The following is a 24,078-nucleotide window of genomic DNA, read 5'->3' as shown; positions in this document are numbered from 1 at the left end:
ACTTAGGATACGATACTTTTCAAGCTTTCTTGATTTTTTTTTTTAAATTTTTTACATTAAACAAAAAGGAAAAATAAGGTAGTTTGAAGGATCAAGGGACAATTCATCAGCCAACTCCTGTTTATTTTCAGTAGTGACTGAAGAGCCAGCTCACACATCATGCTTTTAATTTATAATTTCTATTGAGAAATTTTTCTGTCATGTATTGTTCCTTATATGACTTAAAAGAAAAGCAATTGAAAACTCCAAAGTTAAGAAACTCATACTCTTTGTACCTTCTTTATGCATGCAAGCTATTGTCACTCTAGCAGTTTATCATTCAAAAATCTTCATCAAAGCACTATATTAGCACTGCCCTCGATGGGTAACTGTGGGGGTCCTGGTGGACAACAGCCTGAACATGAGTCAGCAGTCAGCAACGAAGGCAAATCGGATCCTGGGCTTCATCCAAGGGGCATTGCTAGCAGAGATAGAGGAGTGAGCATCCCACTCTACTCAGTGCTTGGCAGGCTGCCCCTGCAGTACTGTGTCCAGTTCTGGTCCCCCAATTCAAAAGAGATGCAAACGGATGAGAGGATCCAAAGGAGGGCAACAAAGACCATCAAAGGGATGGAGAACCTTTCCTGTGAGAAAAGACTGAAGGATTTAGGTCTTTTTTCCCTAGAGAAGAGAACAGTATTCCAGTACTTAAAAGGCAGCTACAGAGGACTGAGCCTCTCTCTTCACAAGGAGCCACATGGAGAATACAAGCTTCACTGGAAATCTTTTGCAGTGAGAACAATCAATCACTGGAACAACCTCCCCAGGGACATGGTAGAGTCCCCATCACTGGAGGTTTTCAAGATGTGATTGGACAGGGCGCTAGATGATCTCATCTGTGTTCCCTTTCCCATGAAATGTGGGACTAGATGATCTTTCAAGGTCCCTTCCAACCTGGGCTGTTCTATGATTCTATGAGATCTTTTTAATATCATTAAAAGCTTAATTAATTATTTGCCCTTTAATATTGCAGGTGTGGCCAGGGGAAACTGTGTTCCCAGACTTCACCAACCCAGAGTGCACTAGCTGGTGGGTGGAAGAATGCAAACTGTTTTATAACATAGTGCCATATGATGGGATCTGGATTGTAAGTTATTCAGAACTTTCATTTTTATTTTTATTTTTAAAAATAGGTAAGGATAGATGTTTATCAAATTCAATTTGCATTGGATTTGAAAGCGATGTTTACTATTGCTAACCTGAAATCAATGCAGGATGTGTGTCTTCTGGTGTTGAATTTGCAATTCAAATTTGAGTTTTAAATTTTAATTTGAATCATTAATCATGGCATTTAAATGTTCAGTGTGCTGCTTTTTGGATGTTCAGTGACACTTAAAAAAATTGCTAAAGGCAAATGCTAGCACCTCCTGTACTCAAAATGGTGATATCTGGAGACCTGCATACCTGCTCAGTGAGTGTGTGCTAAACAGGTCCTGAATACAGGGTATAATACATATAATCTATGTATCCATGCTCCAAGTAGCTCATGGAATTTCCAGTTAGCAAATCTGCAATTGCTATTCCAGATAAGGATTTGGAAAAATCAGGCTCCTTAGACAGATGGTCCCACAAAAGGACTAAGATACAATCTGGCACAGTGGATTTTAGGTACAGTTCATGGAAATCAGATGAGATTAAGAACCATTTTGACTGACCAGATTAGTTTTTTAAAGGAATATCCTGTAATAAATCTTCTAAAAGTGGGTGCTTAAAGGAAATCTGTACTTAAACTTCTCAATCCCTGTCTTACTGCCTTCCTCTCTTTATTTTTTTTGTGTTTTTCCTACTTCCTTTTAGTTAAAAGTCAATAAATACTTTGAAAGAAAGCAAGAATCTACTGAACACTTTGCCATGCATTTTAAAAACCTGTAACAAATTTAAACTAACTTGTATGCAAAATGCAGTTCTTCAGCTGCAATGTGTGTGGTGGGTTGACTCTGGCTGGACATCAGGGTCCCACCAAAGTCTCTCTATCACTCCCCTCCTCAGCTGGACAGGGGAGAGAAAATATAATGAAAAGCTTGTGGGTCAAGATAAGGACAGGCAGAGATCACTCACCAGTTACTGTCACAAGCAAAACAGATTCAACTTGGGTAATGTAACTTGATTTATTGTCAGTCAAATCAGAGTAGGATAACAAGAAATAAAATAAAATCTATAAACACCTTCCCTCCACCCCTCCCTTCTTCCTGGGCTCAACTTCACTCCCCATTTCTCTCCCTCCTCCCCACCAGCAGCGCAGGGGAACAGGGAATGGGGGTTGTGGTCAGTTCATCACCCGTTGTCTCTGCTGCTCCTTCCTCCTCAGGGCAGGACTCCTCACACTCTTCCCCTGCTCCAGCGTGGAGTCCCTCCCATGGGAGACAGTCCTCCATGAACTTCTCCAACATGAGTCCTTCCCACAGCTACAGTTCTTCACGAACTGCTCCAGCGTGGGTCCCCCACAGGGTTATAAGTGCTGCCAGCAAACCTGCTCCAGCGTGGGCTCCTCTCTCCACGGGGCCACAGGTCCTGCCAGGAGCCTGCTCCAGTGTGGGCTTCCCACAGGGTCCCAGTCTCCTTCGGGCACATCCCCCTGTTCTGGTGTGGGGTCCTCCCCGGGCTGCAGGTGGGTCTCTGCTCCCCCGTGGACCTCCCTGGGTGCAGGGCACAGCTGCCTCACCATGGGCTGCACCGCGGGCTGCAGGGGAATCTCTGCTCCGGGCCTGGAGCACCTCCTGCCCCCCTTCTTCTCTGGCCCTGGTGGCTGCAGAGTTGTTGCTCTCACATGTTCTCACTCCTCTCTATGGCTGATGTTTTCTGTTGCACAACTTTTTACCCCCTTCTTAAACACCTTATCCCAGAGGCGCTACCACTGTCGCTGATGGGCTCGGCCTTGGCCAGGGGTGGGTCCATCTTGGAGCCGGCTGGCGTTGGCCCCATCGGACATGGGGAAGCTTCTGGCAGCTTCTCACAGAAGCCACCCCTGTAGCTCCCCTGCTACCAAAACCTTGCCACACAAACCCAATACAGTGTGATCGAATGAGATTTTCTCACTTATTTTTGCTGACTCTGTCAAGTCAAGCTATGAAGTGTAAGACTGCACAGCGCTCTTACAGAGAGCAAATAACTTAAGTGAAGCAAATTGGTCACTAGACTACAATGTCTCCATTATGAATTTGCTTTCTTCTTCCATGCATGCTTTTCCTGTGGCACATTGAGGGATGCACACAGAAATACACTTACAACACTGCCAAATAAAATATTCATGGAAGAAGACAGCAAAGTTTGAAAGTGTAATGGGTTGGAAAGTACTATAAAGGTGATGTTTAAGAATATCTAGTCACCTTGTGCATTTTGAGAGAAAGTAAGTAACAATGCATTTCTCTCCAAACACACGCTCCATACCAAAGACATTTTCCTTGGGAGATGTGTGGAGTTGCTCATAGGTAGGCACAATGTATACATGAACACCTCTTGCAATTTCTTTCTGTGAAAGGATAAGATGTAGCTCTTGTGACATGATGCTCACCTGCATCTAGAAGGCTGTCCAACACTGAGACTTATATTAAAACAGGAATGGACCAGGTCAGTGTCAGAGTTATATCATTTTCATCATAAGTATGATTTAACACAGTATATGGTACTAGTTCTAAGTAATTATTCCTTAAAGGATAAGAGAATAAAACATAAAATTTTGTTAGGAAAATGTACTTGAGGAAATGTTATTACATTCTGCATCTTACCTTTTCAGGATATGAATGAAGTATCCAACTTCATTAAAGGCTCAAAAAAAGGTTGTGAGCAGAATGACTTAAACTATCCTCCTTTCACTCCCAGTAAGTCCATCTACTTTAACCAGAAAGCAAAATATCAAAAAGTTTATGAAGTACTGTGCAATTGGCTACAAGGATGTAAAGTAGTATTAATGTAGTTCTTATGGGCAGGGTTTGAACATTACATTACAAAAAATACTGGTATACTTTGGCCTTTGTTGAAGGCGTGGTTTATATAGCTGGTTTTTTTCCCTTTACAAATTATTACTGAATATTATCAGTGCCTTATTTATGTCTGATAATGTAATGATCTTCTTTCACTATCAGTAGTTTTTGAGATATATGCAGAACCAAAATGGAGTTCATACTTTGTATCAAGTAGAAGATTTAAGTAACCATTGCCAACATTTTGTCAGATAATAACTCATAAATTTAGAGCATAGTTCTCAGTTATTACCTGCAGGGGTGCAAAGCTCAAGAGTAGAAAATGTCACAGAGCAAAGATGATTCAAACCAGCAGCCAAGAGTAGCATTTTGGATTTGTAATAGTAATACTGGCCTTAGTGCAAACATTAAAGAGAAAAAAAGGCTTGAAAGTCATGAATGTGCATTAAAGATTGGAAATATTAATAATAGAAATATACTTTAAAAGTGATATTTGTATTTCTTTATTGAAGGTATTCTTGATAAACTTATGTATTCCAAGACACTTTGTATGGATGCAGTGCAGAAGTGGGGGAAACATTATGATGTCCACAGTCTTTATGGATATTCCATGGCCATATCAACACGGAAGTAAGGCATGCATTCTAAAATCTTTACAAAAAGCTTTCAGAACAGTACATGGCCTGCATTTTTGAAAACATCAAGAGATTTCACTTTTAAAGGAACCCAATCCCTGGAAAGTGCTGTATTGTATTTAAGCCAATGCAGCTAAGGCAAAATCTACTAACTAAAGCTGGTAGTAAAGGCCACATATTGGTTGTCAAAGCTGTATAGAAAGATTATTTAAAACTAATGTCTTGAACTTTGCTAAAATACACCTGGTTAACCATAAAGGAGTCCACATCCCTGGGATGAATACTTATTGTAAATCAGTCACTGTAAATCTGCCTTATATAAAACTGTTGAAGCCCAAGTCACCTTTTGTCCTTTGCATAATTCCAGCCTTGTTTCCTTTTAAGAGCCATTGAAGCACTGTTTCCTGGAAAACGAAGCTTCCTTATTTCGAGGTCTACATTTGTTGGATCAGGAAAGGACACAGGACACTGGCTGGGAGATAATGCAGCAACATGGGATCACTTAAAATGGGCAATACCTGGAATGCTGGACTTTAACCTCTTTGGAATGCCTTATGTACGACATTAGTTTGTGACATCCTTTCCAAACATATGGATAAACAGTAATTCTACCTTTGTGAGAACAGATTATCTAATCAAACGCCATCTAGATAACCATCTCACATTTTCATCTCCAAATTACTCGCCTTTAGGAATCTGATTTTAACATTTTTTTCCAATTATTGATTTTTGGTTTGGGCCATTTATTTTGATTACTGTGGCTGTGTGTGTATGGTGAGATAAATGTGGGTAACAAACATTTTATATATCTGAAGCTACCTGTTACTTCTAGTAATTTTTAAACACTAGTGATCGATGTGAAACACTTGGATGTTTTTCTTATTATTCCAAATGAAACACAGACATCCGTTTATGAAGGAAATACCCAAATTCATTCCCATTATCTGAATTTGTATGACACTTGAGCTTTTTTCCTAATGTATGCATATTGGCACCAAACAGGAAGGTAAAAGTTTGGAAGAAATAGAACTATGGGCTGTGTTAGCTAGTGATCAGTTTAATTTTTTGTACAACATAGCTGAATTTGAAAGAAGAAAGGTACAAATGTGCTGAATGTCTTGGCCACTCTGACTAGCAATTAAGGTTGCATTAATCCATCTCTGAAAACTAGATTTGTGTAGACATTAGAGGTATAGTGCACTGTACATCCAACGCATTCTGTTTCTACTTAAAGATTGGAGCAGATATTTGTGGTTTCTTCGACAACACCACAGAAGAACTTTGCAGACGATGGATGCAAGTAGGAGCATTTTACCCATTTTCCAGGAATCACAATGCTGAAGGATTCATAGTAAGTTGTGCCTTCTCTTAGAAAATGCTTTGTGTTACACTGCCATATTCCCTTTAATAGTGTCACTAGTAATCATTACCATCACTGACAATTGTGTAGCTGGCCAGTTTGAAAATGGCAGACACTTAAGCTCTCTTTATGAAATCTTAGATCTGAGGGGTTCAGCTTCATAAGGGTTAAGTGAGACTACACCTATTTGGTAATAGTTTCATCAGTTGGTTGTGCCTAAACTCAAGGGCAAGCACTCATTGCTGTGTGAGCCATCAGACTGACTCTTGGGTGTCCTTTAGCATGCACCTAACTGCATGCCAGGATGAAACCTGAGCTAGCCCTGATGTGCCCTCCTTGCAGGCGGGCAAGGAGGGACATGCAGGGCAAAACATGGGGAGTCTGGTGGAGCAGAACCTCAAGTTACACCACCCAGAAGGCAAACACCGTGCAGATGTGCACTACTGAATTTCTGCCTCTCTGAAACAGCCACTTTTCATGTGTTTGGCAGAGTGTTTTCTGCATGATGAAAATAATAATACTCCAATATTTGTTTTCAGTCTCAGGATCCGGCTGCATTTGGAGCTGATTCAGTCTTGGTGAATACCTCCAAGTATTACTTGAACATTCGCTACACTTTGCTGCCTTACCTGTATACACTGTTTTATAAGGCTCACACTCAAGGAGACACAGTTGTACGGCCAGTTTTGCATGAGTAAGTTTGCTCATCAGCCTTTGTGACAGTTTTGTGAGGAATAAAACCAGCAGACAGATTAAATGTTGTTAAGGACTTTCTAAACAGTGATGTAGTCTGTGAAAATGCACATTGGAATATATATAGACAACTTCTCAATTCATGAAATACCATTTTGGAGTAATCAGAAGAGTAATCAGAAACCATCTGTAATTTCTGCATATACGCATATATTATTGTCAGTCACTCTTACCAGTTGCTGTGAGATGTTATTGTCAACTAATCAAATTATTCTCCACCATCATATATGCATATTAGACTATATGTTTCCTTGCCTGGAAACTCTTGAATAAGCTGTGTCAAGAACACATGCACACCTCTACACTTGTGTAGAGAATGCTGACTAAACTAGTAAGACCTCACCTTCTCGTCTTCAGATTGCCTGAGATTAAGAAGGAAAAAAAAAAAAGGCAATTTTGATATGGCACTCTTCAGTCATGATTTAGACAACCAGTGCCCTGAAATCTTGGGATTGCTGGTGATGATATAGTTCATAAAAGCCCAGTCACTGCTATATCCTTCCCGTGTGCCCAGGTTCTACTCTGATGAAGTGACGTGGAGTGTCGACAGGCAGTTCCTGTGGGGTCCCGGGCTGCTTATTTCCCCTGTACTTGACCCGGTAGGTTTGGCTGGTTTGGTATCGATCTCATAAGCACCTCAAGGGGCACAAGGGCACGTCGAGCCACCAGTTCCAGCTCTTTGCTCTGTCAGGGGGCTGCAGCGTAAAACCCCAAGTTACACTGTTCCTGTCACTCCTTTAGTGCTCTGATTAGAAACCAACTTCCAGTTCTGAGCCCTTGTTGTTCAGCCTTGTGACAATTCTGTTTTTCAGCTTCAAGGTTATAACTCCTCTAGTATCTATGTATTTCCTGCTGAGATCACATTCTCCCTCCTTTTTTATGCTGAAGAAGCTGAACCGCAAAGGTGGGCTCTGCCATTTCCCTGAGGATGCCAGGAAATTTGCTCTGGTCTTATTCTAGTCTGAACTCTTCTCTCTTGATCAGACCTGAAAACTTCATTGGCAAAGCGACTGCAGAGGGCCTTGTTTATTAGCCTTAACACAGCTCTGTCCCCAGTGCAAGCATGGTTTTTGCTGGATCCTTAGATTATATTTATTTTTTCATGGGTACATCACATTACTGCATTATGGCTGTTGATGGATTCCTAACAAGCCTAGGTTTTGCTGCTTTTTTCTTTTGTTTTGTTTTGTTTTGTTTTTTTTTTCTCCCCCCCTTCAATTATTGCTTCCAGTGAGAGAGCCCAGAGCATATTTTCATCACTGCTGAAATGGAAAGTCTCGCACTTTGTGCTATTAAATCCCACTCTTATTTTCCAGTCCTCTAGGGAGTCAAAGTCATCGGGTCTGATATTCTGATTCACCTCAACTTTGTATCATCTCTGAATTTGCTTCAGAATCATCATCTCTTGCTGCGTTTCAGCTTGTCTGTGGTGCAACAAGAAAACAAATATATTGTGGCTTGTTCTGTGGCAGAATCTTGTAAATAATGATTGTTAGTGCCAATAACACACATGCCATGGAGAAAGACAAAACATTTGTTAAATGTATAAAATGAAAGCAAGAATCTGAAAGATGCCAGCCCAGAAAAATGTGGAAATAAAGAAGATATAGAGATACTTGTGGATATGATCTGAGCCATTGGATTTGAAGCATTGTGACTTTGGGTTGCATACAATGAGCTGTCACATTGTAGAGCAGTGATTCCGTTGTCTCCCAGTAGATTTGCAGAAATTGTCCTTGGTTTGCTCTCTTCCTTTCTTGACATCATCATAAAAAGTATTAAAGAAAAAGTGAAGAGGAGAAGTATCAATGATTTTCTCAATGTGAATCTCAATGTGAACTTTAGTTTTATTGGAAAATTTAGTTTATTTGATTAAGTTGCCTTCAAATATGAAAGTCTTTTCTTTGTTCACCTTTCAGGGTGTGGATGCAATTCAAGCATATATTCCTGATGCAGTATGGTACGAGTATGATACGGTAAGTAAATGCAGAACTATGGGGAGATGGTCTAAATAGCTACGTGACAGAAAAAAAAAAAAAAAAAAAAAAGGATTGTTAGCCCTGATTTGATGACAGAGACCTACAGTAAAGCCCACAGGAGGGAAATGATGAGATAGGAGATGAAATATGGCAGGATAAGTGCATGAATCAATGGCTCAGGAAAGGACACAGAGGTATGGAAAACAGTGCAGGAGGTGGGAAGACAGATTGAGTGGAAACTTTAACAAAGACCATATTTGTAAGAAAATAAAATGCAAATAATTGTAATACCCAAGAATCTGCAATTATAATCTACTAATCTCGTTTCTGCAAATAAATTTCTCACTGCTGTGATAATCCATTTGATGTGTAAAAAAGGACATTGTTCACGTCAGATTCCCATATTCACGTCAGAGTCCCAACAGGACTTGTTTTCTGTGTTGACTGAGCCAAAACTAAATAGTGAGAGATGCTGATTTATGACATTAGATCGTATTAACATGCAGTTGTTTTATCTTTATGTGCCCATTAACATATAGATAAGTCTTTTCTAAAGCCTTTTTTAAAAGGAAGCATTAGGATGAAACTCAGGACTTAAGAAAACATTTACAGCAGCAAGTAATGCCCATACGCATTCTCTTTTACATGCCTGTAAATAAGGGGGCAAAAATCTCAGTGAGAAAACAATGGACCAGTATGTACCTGCCAGCAGACAAACTGGGACTCCATTTGAGAGGAGGATATATTTACCCTACTCAGCAACCAGCTAACACGACCGTTGCAAGGTATGCTTCTAAACTGAATGCTTTTATGGGTTTTTTTTAAAGACTGGGCTGAGGACTTTCATTAGCAGCCCATTGTATTTAGCATTTTCACCTTGAAAAATGGGAATAACTGTGAGCCACACCTCACTTGCACAACCACTTATATTACAGGTTCAGCGATTAATTACAGGTTTATTTGCACAACATTTTGTAATCTTGCCATGTATTTTAATCCATTTACATGAAAATGAAAGGCAACCAAGGACTAATCTAATGTAATTCTCAAAGTATTGCAACGCTGTTGAGTGTCACGTTCTTAACATGAACATGAAGGATGTATTAAGACTGTTTAGATACTTGTTATACATGTAAGACAGAAAGTCTCTCTTTCCACAGCCGCAAGAATCCAATGGGGCTTATAATTGCCCTGGATGACAACAACGCAGCTTCTGGGGACTTGTTCTGGGATGATGGAGAATCTACAGGTGATCAGTTATCAATGGTGAAATAAGTATGATTAACACATCATTAATACGTACAAGTTTCAATCTTCCTGCTGATTTCATCATGCAAGAATAAGTCATTGTTGTAACACGCTATTAATACTTGCTTGTATGTCAATAGTTTTTCATCACTTTGTTGTGGTCTAACCCCAGCCAGCAACTAAGGACCGCGCAGGCACTCGCTCGTTTCTCCCCACTCCCAGAACTATGGGGAGGAGAATCAAAAAAAATCCACTTCATGGGTTGAGATAAAAACAGTTTAATAACTAGATAAAATATAGCAACAACATTCATAATAATAATGATAATAATAGTTTTGAAAAGGAATATAAACAATCTTGTAACATTCTATTAATACTTGATGATTACTTTTTTAACACTTCTAAGTGGAAAACTGTCATTATTATTAATTTAGTTTGTACTTGTTCATATTTCACTATAGCCTTAGATATGTAAAGGTTTGGTACATTAGCACGCTGACTGTTAAACCATGCTGTCAGGATTGATATATGTTCTGGTATACATCCAAATTAGCTTCAACGGGTACAAGAACACACATAATTAGTGTTCGACACTAGGAATCGGTAGAGGATCAAAAAACTAGCACTGCTATTAACTCTGTGGAATTATTGAAATTGCTTGTGAAAACAGTAGAAATTTTGTTAACTCAAAAGTATGGTATTGGAGCCAAAGATTTTTATGCCATCTGGTTTCGACAGCACACTGGTGCATAAGCACGCCAGTGAGTGTGTACGGGGCTATAGTTGTCAAGTTGCCAACCTCGCCTTTAGCAAAGCTGCCGGAGAACTTGTTTCCCCCTGGGACAGTCACTATGATTATGCCAAGGCCTGTCAACCTCGTCGCTTGTGATGAACTGGCATCGATAGCACTTACTCACTGTTTTTTTTTCCATCAAACAATTTACAACACACATACCTTGGGTAACATTAAGGTTGCAATTTAATTCAGCTGAAGTTAAGATTTAAAAAAAAATCCAACAAACATACAACAGCAGCAACAACAACAAAAATCTTTAATTTAAGGTTAAATTTATTTTGGCTTTCAGTAGAGTTAATGCTTTTGGAATACATGCATGTCTAGGGAAAGCAGAGTTCATTCTAGAGCAGTGGAAAGAACCTTTCCATTATATAACCATAGATGTAGTCTTCATTTTGATCTTGAGAGGAAGGAAATTTTGATAAATGAAGTATCTTGAACTGTGGGATTTCTGAGGGTTTAGTTAGGCGTCCTGTTTCCATTAAACTAAAAGGGTTTGGGGTACGTAAATCCTTTAGGCCGCTTGTGAAGCCTTTGTCCTTTATTCTATACTTTTTAGAAAAGTCAGCAAGCAGCTCAAAGGGTTATTCTAAAATAATTTTTTTAAGACCTTTTACAAAATACTCAAGCTTTTATTAAAATTATTTAAGGACTTGCATTTCACAGATTTTATTGGTTTAGTTGCAACAAATCATAACATTCAGAGCTAAGGACTTTGGGTTTTGGTGTATACCAGCTCATACTGTTGCATTTCAAGTAGACCCGATCTTCTCTAATTCATGTCCTACCGTATCCATAGACTGCTGTCAGTGGCAAAAGTGTCAGAGCTCTCTTTAGCTACATTGGGAAAAAAAGTAGTTTAAAAAATAGGAAAATCTGCAGCAGTAAGAATGTGCAGATAAGTATGAAGTAAGAGTAATACCACCATTGAGGTAAAAATAAATACTACGACAATATTATGTGCATATTTGATTTATAATCCTGAAAATTAGGTCCACATCCTGCAGACAGTTGTTTATGGAGATATTTTGTCTAATCATGCGGGTCCACAGATGGTATCTGAATTGGTGCCTTCTTACCTCTGTCTTCTGATGCAACTAACCCTCTTCTGATGCAACTAACCATCTTCTAGACACTTAAGCAGTCCAGTTTCTCTGGCTTATCCTCCAGTTGCTAAAAACTACCTGTATCTTTAGTCACAGTCTAATTTTTCCCCTTGTGCAGGGCCCAGGGCTCTGACTAAACTTCCATGAAAGCGAGCAGCTCTTGGGATTCCAAACTTCATCCCCCCTTCCCGAATTGCATAGCTACCTTGTCCTCTACATTATGCATTCAACCTGCAGAACTCCCTTTTCTTTAATTTTAACTATACCAATCATATTTCCCAGAAAAACTTTCAAGGCTCTACTTTTTAAAATTTTGTGAAAGTTAGGGATGCTTTTAAGAAATAGAGCTGTGATTCAGCTGATTATTGCTACCATAAATATTGAAGGCCTTGGGTGGTTGCTATATGTATGGGTGACAGCTATATGTACTCCTTTGTCAAGGCCTAAAATAACGAAGCTATTATTGTACTCACTTCTGTTGAGAAACAAAACAATAAAACATCTTATGATTTTATTTCCTGTTCAAAACTTACAGGTTGCAGTCTTTTCAGGGAAACTGTTTACAGTTTGCTTGCAATGACAGTATTTTTCTTTTCATACATGGAAAAAAATGCCATATGGATTCAACTTTTAAAATTCTTTTTCCTGGTCATATGTTATTTCCTCTCCTATGGTTCTGTGGCAGAGGTTATTAATATTATTGCCAGTTTTGCATGAAAAGCACTTATTTAGGGTATTTTAAAGGATTAACTTTGAGCCATATATCTACATTTAAGAGAAGATAAGAAGGAATAACAGTCAAATAAAAAATCACTACACTTTAGAAAATGTACAATAAATTTTTGGTAAATTTGATCTCCTGTGAGACTGGCTGAAATAAAAAAAAAAAAAAAAAAAGAGAGAAATTTCAGTTCCTCAAAGAAACCGTAGTAAATCTTTGAGTTGCCCAGTGCATTCACTGAATGCAGTAATGATAGTAATTAGCAATTTATTGGTTTCTAGCAGTAACACAGTCCTGGTTTTAATGCTGTTCCTTTCTACACTGCAAGTGTAACTTCCTTCTTTACCTTTTAGGTACAGTTGAGAGTAAAGCCTACATTTACTATGAGTTCACAGTTTCCAATGTAAGTATTTCATTTTAAATGACTTTATTTTCATTTTAGATTTTTATCAATAGTATCTTCAAAAACCATTCTTTTCTCCCTCATTCTCCTATAAGATTTATTGAGAAGCAAAATATTTGACATAGTCAAAGCAGAATCATGTTCAAAATACTGTCATTTAACTGGGATGAAAATCCGTTCTTTGTCTTTTCTTCTCCTAGTTAATATAAGTCCCTAAAGAACTCCTGTTTCACATAAACTCGGCAGCAATATTTATTGAGCAAGAGAACTATAAAACATCAGTTAAAAGTCAAAAAGAAGGTGAATGTAGTGTTTGTGATTCTTGAAATATTGGAAATTTGAAAAAAATCTTTATACACTGTGAAAATATAATTGAATGTTTCCAAAAAGTGAGAGGAAGACCTATGCCTTGACTGAACCCACACAATCTTCTACGTGACTAAGTTTTAGTTTAAAATTTTTTTTAAATTGATACTGCCTTGGCAGGGTTAATTTCTGTCAGAGTGAAATCCAGATAGTGTTTCTATTCAGTACTGACCAGAGATACCATATGACAAAGATTCCAAGTAATAGAACATATTTTTTTGTATAATACTAATATCTGCTAAAGGTATTCTTTCCCTTGCCATGGTGAAGCAGCAGGGCAGCAACTGAGAGAGAATGCACAGGAACTCAGGAGTGGAAGTAAAGCAATAAAAAGTGGAAGCACATGCATTAGGTTTTTTTTTTAAATCATATATAATCATATAATTATTTGTAGATAGGAAACCTCAGTTACTATTAGAGTTTGAAACTTGTAGCCAAATCATCAGTTGACCATAATGATGTTGAATTAAAAATTAACATAAACATTAATGTGGCAAATAATAAGGAAGTTATACACTGGCATATGTGACAGTCATGGTACAGTTCCACTGTTTAGATTCTTAATCTAATAATAAGGAATGCAATTGAATAGAAACTGGTATTTTTATATCATGAAAAGTGAATATGAACCTTCCCTTCTTAGAACACGGCAAGATCACAGTCGAGTAGAGGTTATCTGCTCTGTCACAGACACGTGTCAACATTTTCTTATTTTGAAAAAAAGAAAAAAAAAAAAAGAAGCTGAAACACAACTATGAAGCACATTATATACATTGTAGAAAAGCATAATTGTTATAACAACAAGCCTGGCAATAAGTAATATGTTAGGAAAAAGGTATTGGCTTACTTCATGCTAAAGTAAGAAGATCTAATTAGAAAGTATTGTTAAATCAGGATGATTTTTGACAGATTTTTTTAATAAGAATTTGATCATTCTATTATTTTTCAGAATGTTCTACAAATGACTGCTATAAACAGCAATTATGCTGATCCAAACAACTTGAAATTTGAAGAAATCAAGATATTGGGAGCGCTCCAGGAAATAACGACAGTTACTGTATCGCAGAACAATGTTGTGGAAAACTCTCCGCATAATATCACCTATTATCCTTTAGAAAAGGTAAAATGCCAACAGGAAAATCTGAAGTAAACATCTTTCAAATTGCATCACCTTTATCTTATATATTGTAAAGGACAGTACTCAGTACTAATGTAATTTCAATAGAATACATCGTGTATTTTGTTACAGAAGTACAATTGCATTCAACTCAGCTCTGTAGAATGTGCACGTACGTTTTGCTCTCAGACCCTCAGTGCAGCAGAAAGTTTAGTTATATAGTTATTCATAGAGCCACATTTGATTTCTAAGAGGAGGTATAGTTTTGTGATTTTGTTTGATTTTGGAGGAGAGTAATAAAAACTTGTGTTTTAGATGAACATTTATGCATGGATTTTAAAAACAAAATCAAGCACACTGTTTAAACCTCCTTTATCACTTTGTACAGTGTTTTTCACAGGATGAATACCGGAAAGCAGCAACACAGTACATTTACGTGCAAAGTGAATGAATGTGCTGCTGCTAGTGGGAAGCTTCCATGAAAGTGCTTTCCCACAAAAAGATAATGTTGATGTTGCTTTGAACTTGCATTGTCCACCCTCTTTAATTATTGCAAGCACCTGAGTTACCTGTTATGTTATCTCAGCTGCTGAATCAAAATAAAAATATTTTAACTTTGTCTTATCTTTTTCATTGATATTTCAAAATGTGAAGGAGATCTGCCCTTATCTTTATTCCTCTGCTTCCAAGGAAGCTGTGGGATTGACTCAATTTTTTTAGACTCTTAATTTTTCAGATCTTATCTGCAAGAATATCAGCTCTGTGTATTTGTAAAAGTGAGACTATATCAAATGCTGAAACACAGGGTTTTTTGTGAGTTGTCACGTAGCAAAATGTATTGTTCCTGAGACCAGCTTCTCTGCTGACTAAAGGAATGACGGATGTGATGTGGGATTTAATAACTGTTTATTGTTTAATATTTATAGGTTGCTCATATAACAGGACTTCAGCTTGACCTGGGAAAATCTTACACAGTAAAATGGACTCAACGACTGAGTGTAAATGAAAGGTTTAATTGTTATCCCAGTCCCAATCCAACACAAGAAAAATGTGAACAACTTGGCTGTGTCTGGGAAGTAAGGAAAAATTATTTCTCTAAACTAATGAGACAGAAACATTTCTAGAATCATAGCTTTGTTTTTATAGTTGTTACAGTGGAAGAAGTAGTCGGACAGATTTGTCAGATTTAAATAAAATGGGGATGCAGACATCAGCTGGCCTATGCTAACAGATTTTATTTACCTCACTGAAACTAAGGTAGTTGGCAACTGTGTAAGCTCTTCCAAAGTATATCAGAAATTGAGGAAAAATGTGGTATTTTTTGAAAGATGGAAAGAAATAATATTAGAGTTATGAAAAAATAGAATCCACCTGAGATCTGCCTCTTCAGCTACCTCTTCTGCTTCACCAGCACCATGGCCTGCAAGGTCTATCCCCTTTGTCTTGCCTTCATAGTCACTGAAGCACGTTTTAAGTCAAACCGATTCCTCTGGATCTCATTTTGAGAAGAAATCTTGATTCTTATGTGAACTTAATTGTTTATATCCATGTTGAGAAGCTATTTCCAAATCGTAATTCCTGACATGCTGTTCTTTACCACATAGTTTTATTTATTAATATCCCATGGCTAGAAACATTCAGGATCGTGTGGCTTGGCAGAGTTGAACTTCAGAGGGTCCCTCCACTAAATTAGTCCTCTAAAGTGGTCCTCTAAGGCTAAGACTTACAGCTTGGACACATATCCTAGGTATAAAGATCAAAATTCTCTGCTAGCTACTCTAGACCCAGCAACAGCTGAAGTGGCTGAGGGGCTGTCCTGATTTTGTTGCACTATTAGGAATTTTTTTTGTAATTGTGGACATTTGGAAATGACTTTTCATGTGAAATCAAGCTCTGGTCCTGTTATGGACCGGGTATGTTTTGAACACTTGCTCAAGTTGAAAGGGGCTTTGATTTTGGTGAGGACAGATGAATAAATATTCATTAGCAATTAAGATGTGCGGAGCAGGCATGGTTCCATGTGAACAACTAAGCAGGATTGATGGTAAGTATCCAGAGGTGGAAGGCCAATGCATTAACCTACATCAGCTCATCTAACCTCAGAATACCTACTTTGAGTGTTTATGTTCAACTGTAGCAGGAAACTGAAAGTAATTTTGATCTTGCTGTCAGGAGATCTTAGATAAATAGGATGTAATTTTCAGTGTATATTTTAAGGATAAATTGTGTGAATAAAGCCAATGGAAAGGTCTCATCTGATGTTGCCTGAATATCTAATGGGTTTTGGGCACATCCCCTTGAAGGCAGCCACAGACCAGAGAGCAATGGGATTAAAAGGGAGGAAGATTTAGTAATTTCAACAAAACTAAGGCATGTTGTGGGACTGAATAGAAGATCACAGTCATAGGGAAATTAAATCCATCTTCATTGTACAAGGATTTAATTTCCTGACTGAACTATTTGTACAGCCTTCACTGGATTGTTTGATTATATCCAGTTTAGTGTAGAGATCAATGGGTTCTGTGTCACTTCTTTATTTTTTGACTAGTTACATTAAGTTCTTCACCAAATTCTACATTTGACAGATACCTCATAAAAATTTGGATTCCATGCTAAGCACTAAAAAAATACAGGAGGCCAGTGTAGCTCACTAAACTCTAACTTATTTCTATTTGCAGCAGGTAACATCAAACTTGGATATTCCACCCTGCTATTACAGCTCCAACAATGCTTACTCTGTAGACAAAGTAGAATACACCTCGTCAGGTTTGGCAGCCAACCTCACCTTAAACAGTGCCAAGACCAAAGCTAATGAGAATTTCACTACACCAATTAGTACACTACGCTTGGAGGTGAAATATCATCTCAACCACATGCTGCAATTCAAGGTAACGTCATTCCAGAATTTCTATGAGTATGTAACGTCCCATTGTTAAAAATAGCTTTATTTATGGAAATTATGAGGCTATTTATAATCAGTTTTATATTACACAGACAGTAGCACCCTTGCCTAAATATGTTTCTCCTTCTAACCAATTAGTTGTCATTGCTCTTAGCTTGATATTTTTTTGTCCTAGAATTTTGTACTTGATTTTGCAATGAAATTATATGAATCAAAGATTCAATGTATATGTGTAATGTCAACCTGAAACTGGAATTGAAGACATTTTATTAATATACAGGTGAATTTATCTATAAGCATTATCAAGACTGTACAGTTTATTTTTACATTAATCATTCTAATTCTATTCTAAAATTTTTATACACCTTTGTTTAGACTATAATTTATTACTCTGTATTTAATAATCCTGAAATAAATGTGATGCCATGAAATGGTCAGGCATCAAAAACTAACTCTGTCAGCTTTCAGAATGCAGAAAACTTTAAAAAGAATCTCTCAAAGTTGAGCAAAAGATGAATCAGAAAAATATTTACTCTATGTCTATATACACCTATATTTTAAACATAAGTATATACTTTAAATTAATATAAATAATCAGGCAAGCCATTCCTGATCCAAAATAAATCCTTAAGGTTTGTTTTTTCTTTTTTTTCCCCAAAACAAATACTGTGAAAAATTGGTTAAAGAATATATATTGAAAGAAAATACTCAGCAAGTGTTTTCCATAATTTTCTATCAGATTTAGATTTCTATCACTATAGGTAAGATTTTAAACAATTCACTCACTGAAATGAATTGATTTTTACTTCACAGATTTATGATTATCAAGACACACGATATGAGGTTCCAGTACCACTAAATCTCCCGAGCTCCCCAATGAGTACAAACAAGGAACGACTCTATGAAGTATCAGTTCAGAAAAAACCATTTGGTATACAAGTGCGGCGCAAAAGCACAGGAACAGTCATGTAAGCCATAGTCATTTTATTTTATTTCACTTGGTTTTGTTAGTTCTTTTCAAGCCAAACCATTTTCTTGTGTACTATGTTTTAAATACCTTAAGACTGGCTTTTGTACCCTTCCCATGCAATGGCTCTGTCTGCTGAATGCCAGGTGTTGCTTCAGCCAAGATGGCTTCACCATTGCATTGTATGAGAGCACTGACTAGGAGGAAGATGGAGAAGCTGCCCTGAGCAATATCCTGTTTTTTCTCATAATTATCTAAGGCTTCTCCCATGTCACTTCATAGTCTGACACTTGTGAAAAGACCTGTACAACATGTTGAAGTGCAGGACATAGACAAATCCAAAGGCCATTTCTTGTGTAGTTCCCAAGTCTCTGGGAGGCACAATAATTTTCTACACTTCCTAAAATTTGCCTTACGTGACCACACTACTGATCATTAAGGATTGTTCATTTGGTTTGGTTTCGGGGAATGGTTAGGAAAAAATAATAGAAGAAAGTAATTTCTCAACTAACTTGCAGGTGGATTTTGGTAACATGACAGCTAATAAGTCTGACAAACTTCATTTTTTTCCTTGATTAAGCTTAAGTCAGAGCTAGAAAACAGAGAACAGTGATGTTAGCAGTTGTGTGTGTTATGTATTTTATTCAAAAAACCCACACTTATGTCATTTTTTAAAATACTCAAAACTTAATTGCAAGCTGAGTTCCTTTTTGGCAACCAGACTAATAATTCAAATGGCAATTCAGCCTCCTGGAATGATGCAATTTTTTGGCAGAGCACCATCAGGTTGCAGTTTGGTTTCCAACTGTAAAGATGCTGATTTACAACAAATGAGACCTATGAATACGATTTCAGTGTAATCTGCACAAAAAGTGCAGTGAACTGTAAAAAGCACCTTATTTACTATATTCTATGTAGCACCAAAGATCAGTCTGGGAGGAAAATATGATCATACTCTCCTGAAACACATTTTCTCACTAAATTGTCAAAATATGATGCAACTTGCCGTGCATGGTGCCTGGGCATAATATAAATCTCTCTGAGAGACACAGAGGACTTTGTGTCTCTAAACTGTGTATCAAATTCTTAGACATCCCTATTTCATGTGGTTTAAGTTTTCTCAATAACCATAACAGTTTCATCCACCTTTACCGAAGAGTGAGCTTTTCAGAGAAAAAGAGTAGCCTAAAAAAAGTGTCTGCCAGCTAAACAGAGCACTGAAGATGTTATATTATTGCATTTGTTTTCCTTTTTCCATTTTAGCTGGGATTCGCAGCTTCCCACCTTCACGTTCAGCGACATGTTCATTCAGATTTCTACCCGGTTAGCATCCCAGTATATATATGGATTTGGAGAAACTGAGCACACCATGTTTCGACGTAACATGAGCTGGCACACCTGGGGAATGTTCACAAGGGACCAGCCTCCTTCTGTAAGTAGAAGCAAATGCGGCTTTTGGTCTGATGAGCCTCACGTGCGGAGGTGTTCAGCCAGACTTTAAAGTCCAATGGATGTCTGCTGATATTGGACATACCTGTTGGCTTTGATCATGTGTATCATGGCTTATCATTTGGATGGTGTCTCAATGATAGTGGTCTTCTCAAAACCTATTCTTTGTGACCAGCATGACCAATGTGTGGAGCTCAGGCCCTGACTCAGGTTAACAACAAATGGCTTAGAAATAAGAGCACATTCCTCCTTTTTTTATTCTTCTCAGCTAATTATTCTGAAAGCTAGACATGAGTCAGGACAACTCCTACTACTCTGAGATCAATTTAGTACTTACAGAGGTAAATCAGAAATCTCATGTCTATGTGTATATTTGTGTTATTTCCTACATGATAGAACAATGTTTGCACTTTTCAGGGTATAACCAATGAAATAGTGATGGTTAATTATAGCTCTAATTTTCAGTTCAGCTTTGAATATATTTTTGAGTAAATGAAAGATAACAGAATGTCACCAGCGTCTCCTGATCATATAGACACCTGCTACTGTCTGAAAAGAAGGGAAAGTTTTGTCCTGGGAAAGCACTTTCTCATTAGCAAGTTTTAAAGGCAGTAATACCTTTGCTTTCCTTCTTGCCTGGTCAGTCTGAGTGGGACTGGCTCAAACTGTGGAGTTGGAAGTGATCTGTAGATATGTTTAGTAGGTATGTAGAGTTTAAGTATATATTTTGGAGTTTATATGTTTGGCAGTTGTGTCTTATCTTTTATTAAAATTATTAATAAATGTAAGGAAATGCTTGTGATGTTTCCCCAGTAAAATGTATTTTGTTTGCAGTACAAGTTGAATTCCTATGGTTATCAGCCATTTTACATGGCTCTTGAAGAAGATGGCAATGCCCATGGGGTTCTCTTGCTTAACAGCAATGCAATGGGTAAGAAAACTTTCACTTTATTATCTCAATCTGTTTATTTTTATGGTCAGTGTTTTGCAATAGTGGCGAATCCAGGCTTCCTTTTCTCATTTCACTTCCTCCATTTCCAGATGTGACATTCCAGCCAACCCCTGCCCTGATATACCGCACCACTGGAGGAATTCTTGACTTCTACATGGTTTTGGGCCCTACACCAGAACTTGTTGTTCAGGAGTACACTGCAGTAGGATTCTTACTCTGTTACAAACTAATGCTGGTTTTTGGTTGGTGGATTGGTTTTGTATTCACGTATTCACCATAAATATTCTTTCTTATTTTTAGCTGATTGGACGACCGGTCATGCCACCCTACTGGTCTTTGGGATTCCAGTTGTGCCGCTATGGATACACCAACGACTCGGAAATTGCCCAGCTGGTGGAGGACATGAAGGCAGCTGGGATTCCCTATGTATGCTGGTAGCAGTTAACATTTGAGTCCATGCCTGAACTTCTGGCTTCATAGTATTAACTAAGACTATTTAAACACCATATCAAAAACCATCCAAAAAACCCACCACCATAGCAGAGTAGAGCAGACTATGTTTTGTGCCAGAGCTGAACATCTCTTCACACCCTGGGCCATGCTAAATGTAGATCTTGGGCTGCTTCATTTTCTTTATCATTTATACCAAAGAAGCACCCAGATATGTTAGTTAACCATGGGCTCTTGCCATGCTGGCTCTGAAGGAGCAGTGACCAGTAAAAAAAACAAGGAGGAAAGAAAATGAAGCAGCATCATTTCAATGGTATATTGCTCTGTGTCAAGTCAGCTATGATTTGACATAGGTTGTTGTTGGGAAAGTTGGAATAGCACATAGATCTAACAAATTTATACTATAAATTGATTATGACTTCATTTTAAATGTAATTAACATCACTATTTCAATACAGAACAACTGTTTCCACTGTTTCCTTATAGATATGGTAACATATGTGCAGTTTCTGCATACATTCATGTATGTAAAAATCCAGGACTCTTTTCTCTGTCATGTATTAGTTTCTACCCTCAGCCTAGATGCAGTAGTGAAAGGTTTATTTTGTATTGGACTTGCTGATAGCTTGTGTAATATTCATTTAATAGCTTTAGCTTAAAGTTGCAGCTACTTCCAATTTTACAGTTCAAAAGTTCAGTAGTTTACTTATTTTGGCAGATTTTCAATAAATATGTATTTGACAAAAAAGAAGCAAATGCATTTTACATTAATTGTTTTTGTGAACTGCAGGATGTCCAATATGCAGATATCGACCACATGGAAAGGCAACTGGACTTCACCATCGGCACACGCTTTGCTGGATTACCAGCTCTGATTAACAGAATAAAAGATGATGGAATGAGATTTATCATTATCCTGGTCAGTTTTTCCATTATATACTGCTTTTACATTTCAATATATCATTGCAGAATGCCGAATATATTCAACAGCATTTTTAAATTTGTTTTTTGAGTGTAAGGGTAAAAGTGTTTTTAATTATAGGATCCAGCCATCTCTGGAAATGAAACCAACTATCCTACCTTCTCAAGAGGTGTGCAGGATGATGTCTTCATAAAATGGCCCAATACCAATGACATTATATATTCCAAGGTATGGTTCTTACAAAGCTGCTGACAGTAGGGGCATGCTGTATCCAAGTGAGCAATGTGTCAGTCTAGACTTCAGTGCTATCCATAGGGGGAAAGTCTGCTAATGGCATATTAATGCCTGGCTGTAAATGACACATTGAATAAATACTGCAAACTGAATTGTCCTCACTTTGTGTTGTTATCAGGGTATCAGAGAATAATGGTTATATCTGTCTGTGCTGATGCTGAGTTTGTATTCAGTGTGGTGTGATTATTTTAAAATGTCCTTTGTCTTATTAGGTCTGGCCATTTCTTCCCAATGTACAAGTCAATGAGTCACTGCCTGAGCAAACCCAAATACAGGTAAAGGTTGATGTGGTTTGGTTATGGACTCAAATATAGAGAGAGCAGCACACTACTTAAGGAAAATAGCAGCAAACTGGTTGATAAATCTCATGGGAGAAATAAGGTGCAGAAACCGGCTAGGCTTCCTAACGGAGCCAAAAAAGTAATTTTTTTTTTAATTTTAATTTTTTTAAAAAAAAATCCAATATTTTAACAGCAGGATGCTTTCAATCCTGTATCTGTTTTCCTACTATTTTTACAGATCTACGGAGCACATGCTGCTTTCCCAGACTTCTTCCGCAACTCCACAGTGGAGTGGTGGAAGAGAGAAATCCTGGAGTTCTACAACAATCCCACTGACCCCTCAAGAAGTGTCAAGTTTGATGGTCTGTGGATTGTAAGTGTAGAAATGCATTCGATTTCTGGATTTTTTTTTCTCTGCCAGACACTAGCAGAGAGGGCCACATTTCACGGTATATATACTGCTGTTGAAGCTCAGAGGGTATCTGGCGTTAAATTGCCATTAAATATAATAAAAAACCAGGCTGGAGGGAAGCAAGCAGAGCACCAGGCAGAACCTGAGCCCCCAGCCAAAGGCTGCACTTTGGCTCTAGGTTGTACACTTGCACTGCCTCGGTGGATCGTGACTTTCTTCCTCCACTGTGACACTGTTGGCACAGGGGAAGCAGAGCCCAGACTCACTGTTTTTCCCTTGAGACACGTTGTGGCTCCCTGTCCCTGCACCCCGCCACATGTGAACGTGTCGAGAAAACGTGGAATGGCAGGCTGAGACTGCAGCTGCAAAGGCTCCTGAGGACTTCTACAATGCTGCTTGTTTGTAATTTTAATTTAGCGTGGTTTGTAGGTTTGAAACAAGTACAATCAGGTTTTACTCTATGTTTTAGGACATGAATGAACCGGCAGCTTTTCTGAATGGTGCCATTGGCGGTTGTAGAAATGACCTCCTAAATATGCCACCATATATGCCTTGTAAGTCTGATAACCCCTTAAAACAGTTTTAGGTCATTCTGATTACTACACAATTTCTTATATGGTTTATGTGGTGTAAATGCCTAAAGTTAGGTATATAAAACCACAAGCCCTAACTGAAAGTGGCCCTTTATTTCTAAGATTATGGGCACACTTCAAGCCCATCTGTTTCAGTGGGAGCAGCAACTGCATGGTACTTTTAAAAAATGAAGTTATTTTCAGCTACGTGCCTGCATAAGGATTTTGATACCTGTTTTATATCTAGGTGCTTTGCCTTTAGGCATGGTAGAGAACGTAGTTCTCTTGCAGTTTTCTCAGATGAATAATGCAATTAATTAAAAATTTAGAAAATATCCTCGTGTCTCCTCTCATTACCATATATCTATGCAGTCTAACACTTGAAATACTTACCTTTATTAGCTTGGCTTTGCTTAAGCACTGGTGTAAAGTAG

The 24,078-nt window shown here is 37.9% G+C and overlaps 1 protein-coding gene across 1 annotated transcript in view; it reads left to right on the top strand.

The window, feature by feature from the left end:
- SI (sucrase-isomaltase) overlaps positions 1 to 24,078 on the top strand; it is a 52,235-nt gene that overhangs the window by 14,696 nt on the left and 13,461 nt on the right. The window contains exons 12-35 of the mRNA XM_074878453.1: positions 1,013 to 1,126; positions 3,773 to 3,857; positions 4,472 to 4,589; positions 4,979 to 5,150; positions 5,829 to 5,945; positions 6,494 to 6,648; positions 7,222 to 7,306; positions 8,627 to 8,683; positions 9,347 to 9,471; positions 9,847 to 9,935; positions 12,911 to 12,960; positions 14,276 to 14,446; positions 15,370 to 15,519; positions 17,125 to 17,331; positions 18,159 to 18,313; positions 19,576 to 19,744; positions 20,596 to 20,692; positions 20,803 to 20,915; positions 21,014 to 21,139; positions 21,954 to 22,082; positions 22,206 to 22,313; positions 22,592 to 22,654; positions 22,899 to 23,033; positions 23,542 to 23,626. Of these exons, the coding sequence (XP_074734554.1) occupies positions 1,013 to 1,126; positions 3,773 to 3,857; positions 4,472 to 4,589; positions 4,979 to 5,150; positions 5,829 to 5,945; positions 6,494 to 6,648; positions 7,222 to 7,306; positions 8,627 to 8,683; positions 9,347 to 9,471; positions 9,847 to 9,935; positions 12,911 to 12,960; positions 14,276 to 14,446; positions 15,370 to 15,519; positions 17,125 to 17,331; positions 18,159 to 18,313; positions 19,576 to 19,744; positions 20,596 to 20,692; positions 20,803 to 20,915; positions 21,014 to 21,139; positions 21,954 to 22,082; positions 22,206 to 22,313; positions 22,592 to 22,654; positions 22,899 to 23,033; positions 23,542 to 23,626 (2,875 nt within the window). The remainder of the gene's footprint in view (positions 1 to 1,012; positions 1,127 to 3,772; positions 3,858 to 4,471; positions 4,590 to 4,978; positions 5,151 to 5,828; positions 5,946 to 6,493; positions 6,649 to 7,221; positions 7,307 to 8,626; positions 8,684 to 9,346; positions 9,472 to 9,846; positions 9,936 to 12,910; positions 12,961 to 14,275; positions 14,447 to 15,369; positions 15,520 to 17,124; positions 17,332 to 18,158; positions 18,314 to 19,575; positions 19,745 to 20,595; positions 20,693 to 20,802; positions 20,916 to 21,013; positions 21,140 to 21,953; positions 22,083 to 22,205; positions 22,314 to 22,591; positions 22,655 to 22,898; positions 23,034 to 23,541; positions 23,627 to 24,078) is intronic.

The sequence above is a fragment of the Strix uralensis genome, chromosome 9, assembly GCF_047716275.1.
Source record: "Strix uralensis isolate ZFMK-TIS-50842 chromosome 9, bStrUra1, whole genome shotgun sequence".
Lineage (NCBI taxonomy): Eukaryota > Metazoa > Chordata > Aves > Strigiformes > Strigidae > Strix > Strix uralensis.
The sequence above is the reverse complement of the archived record's forward strand: the minus strand, read 5'-3'. Positions and strand labels throughout refer to the sequence as shown.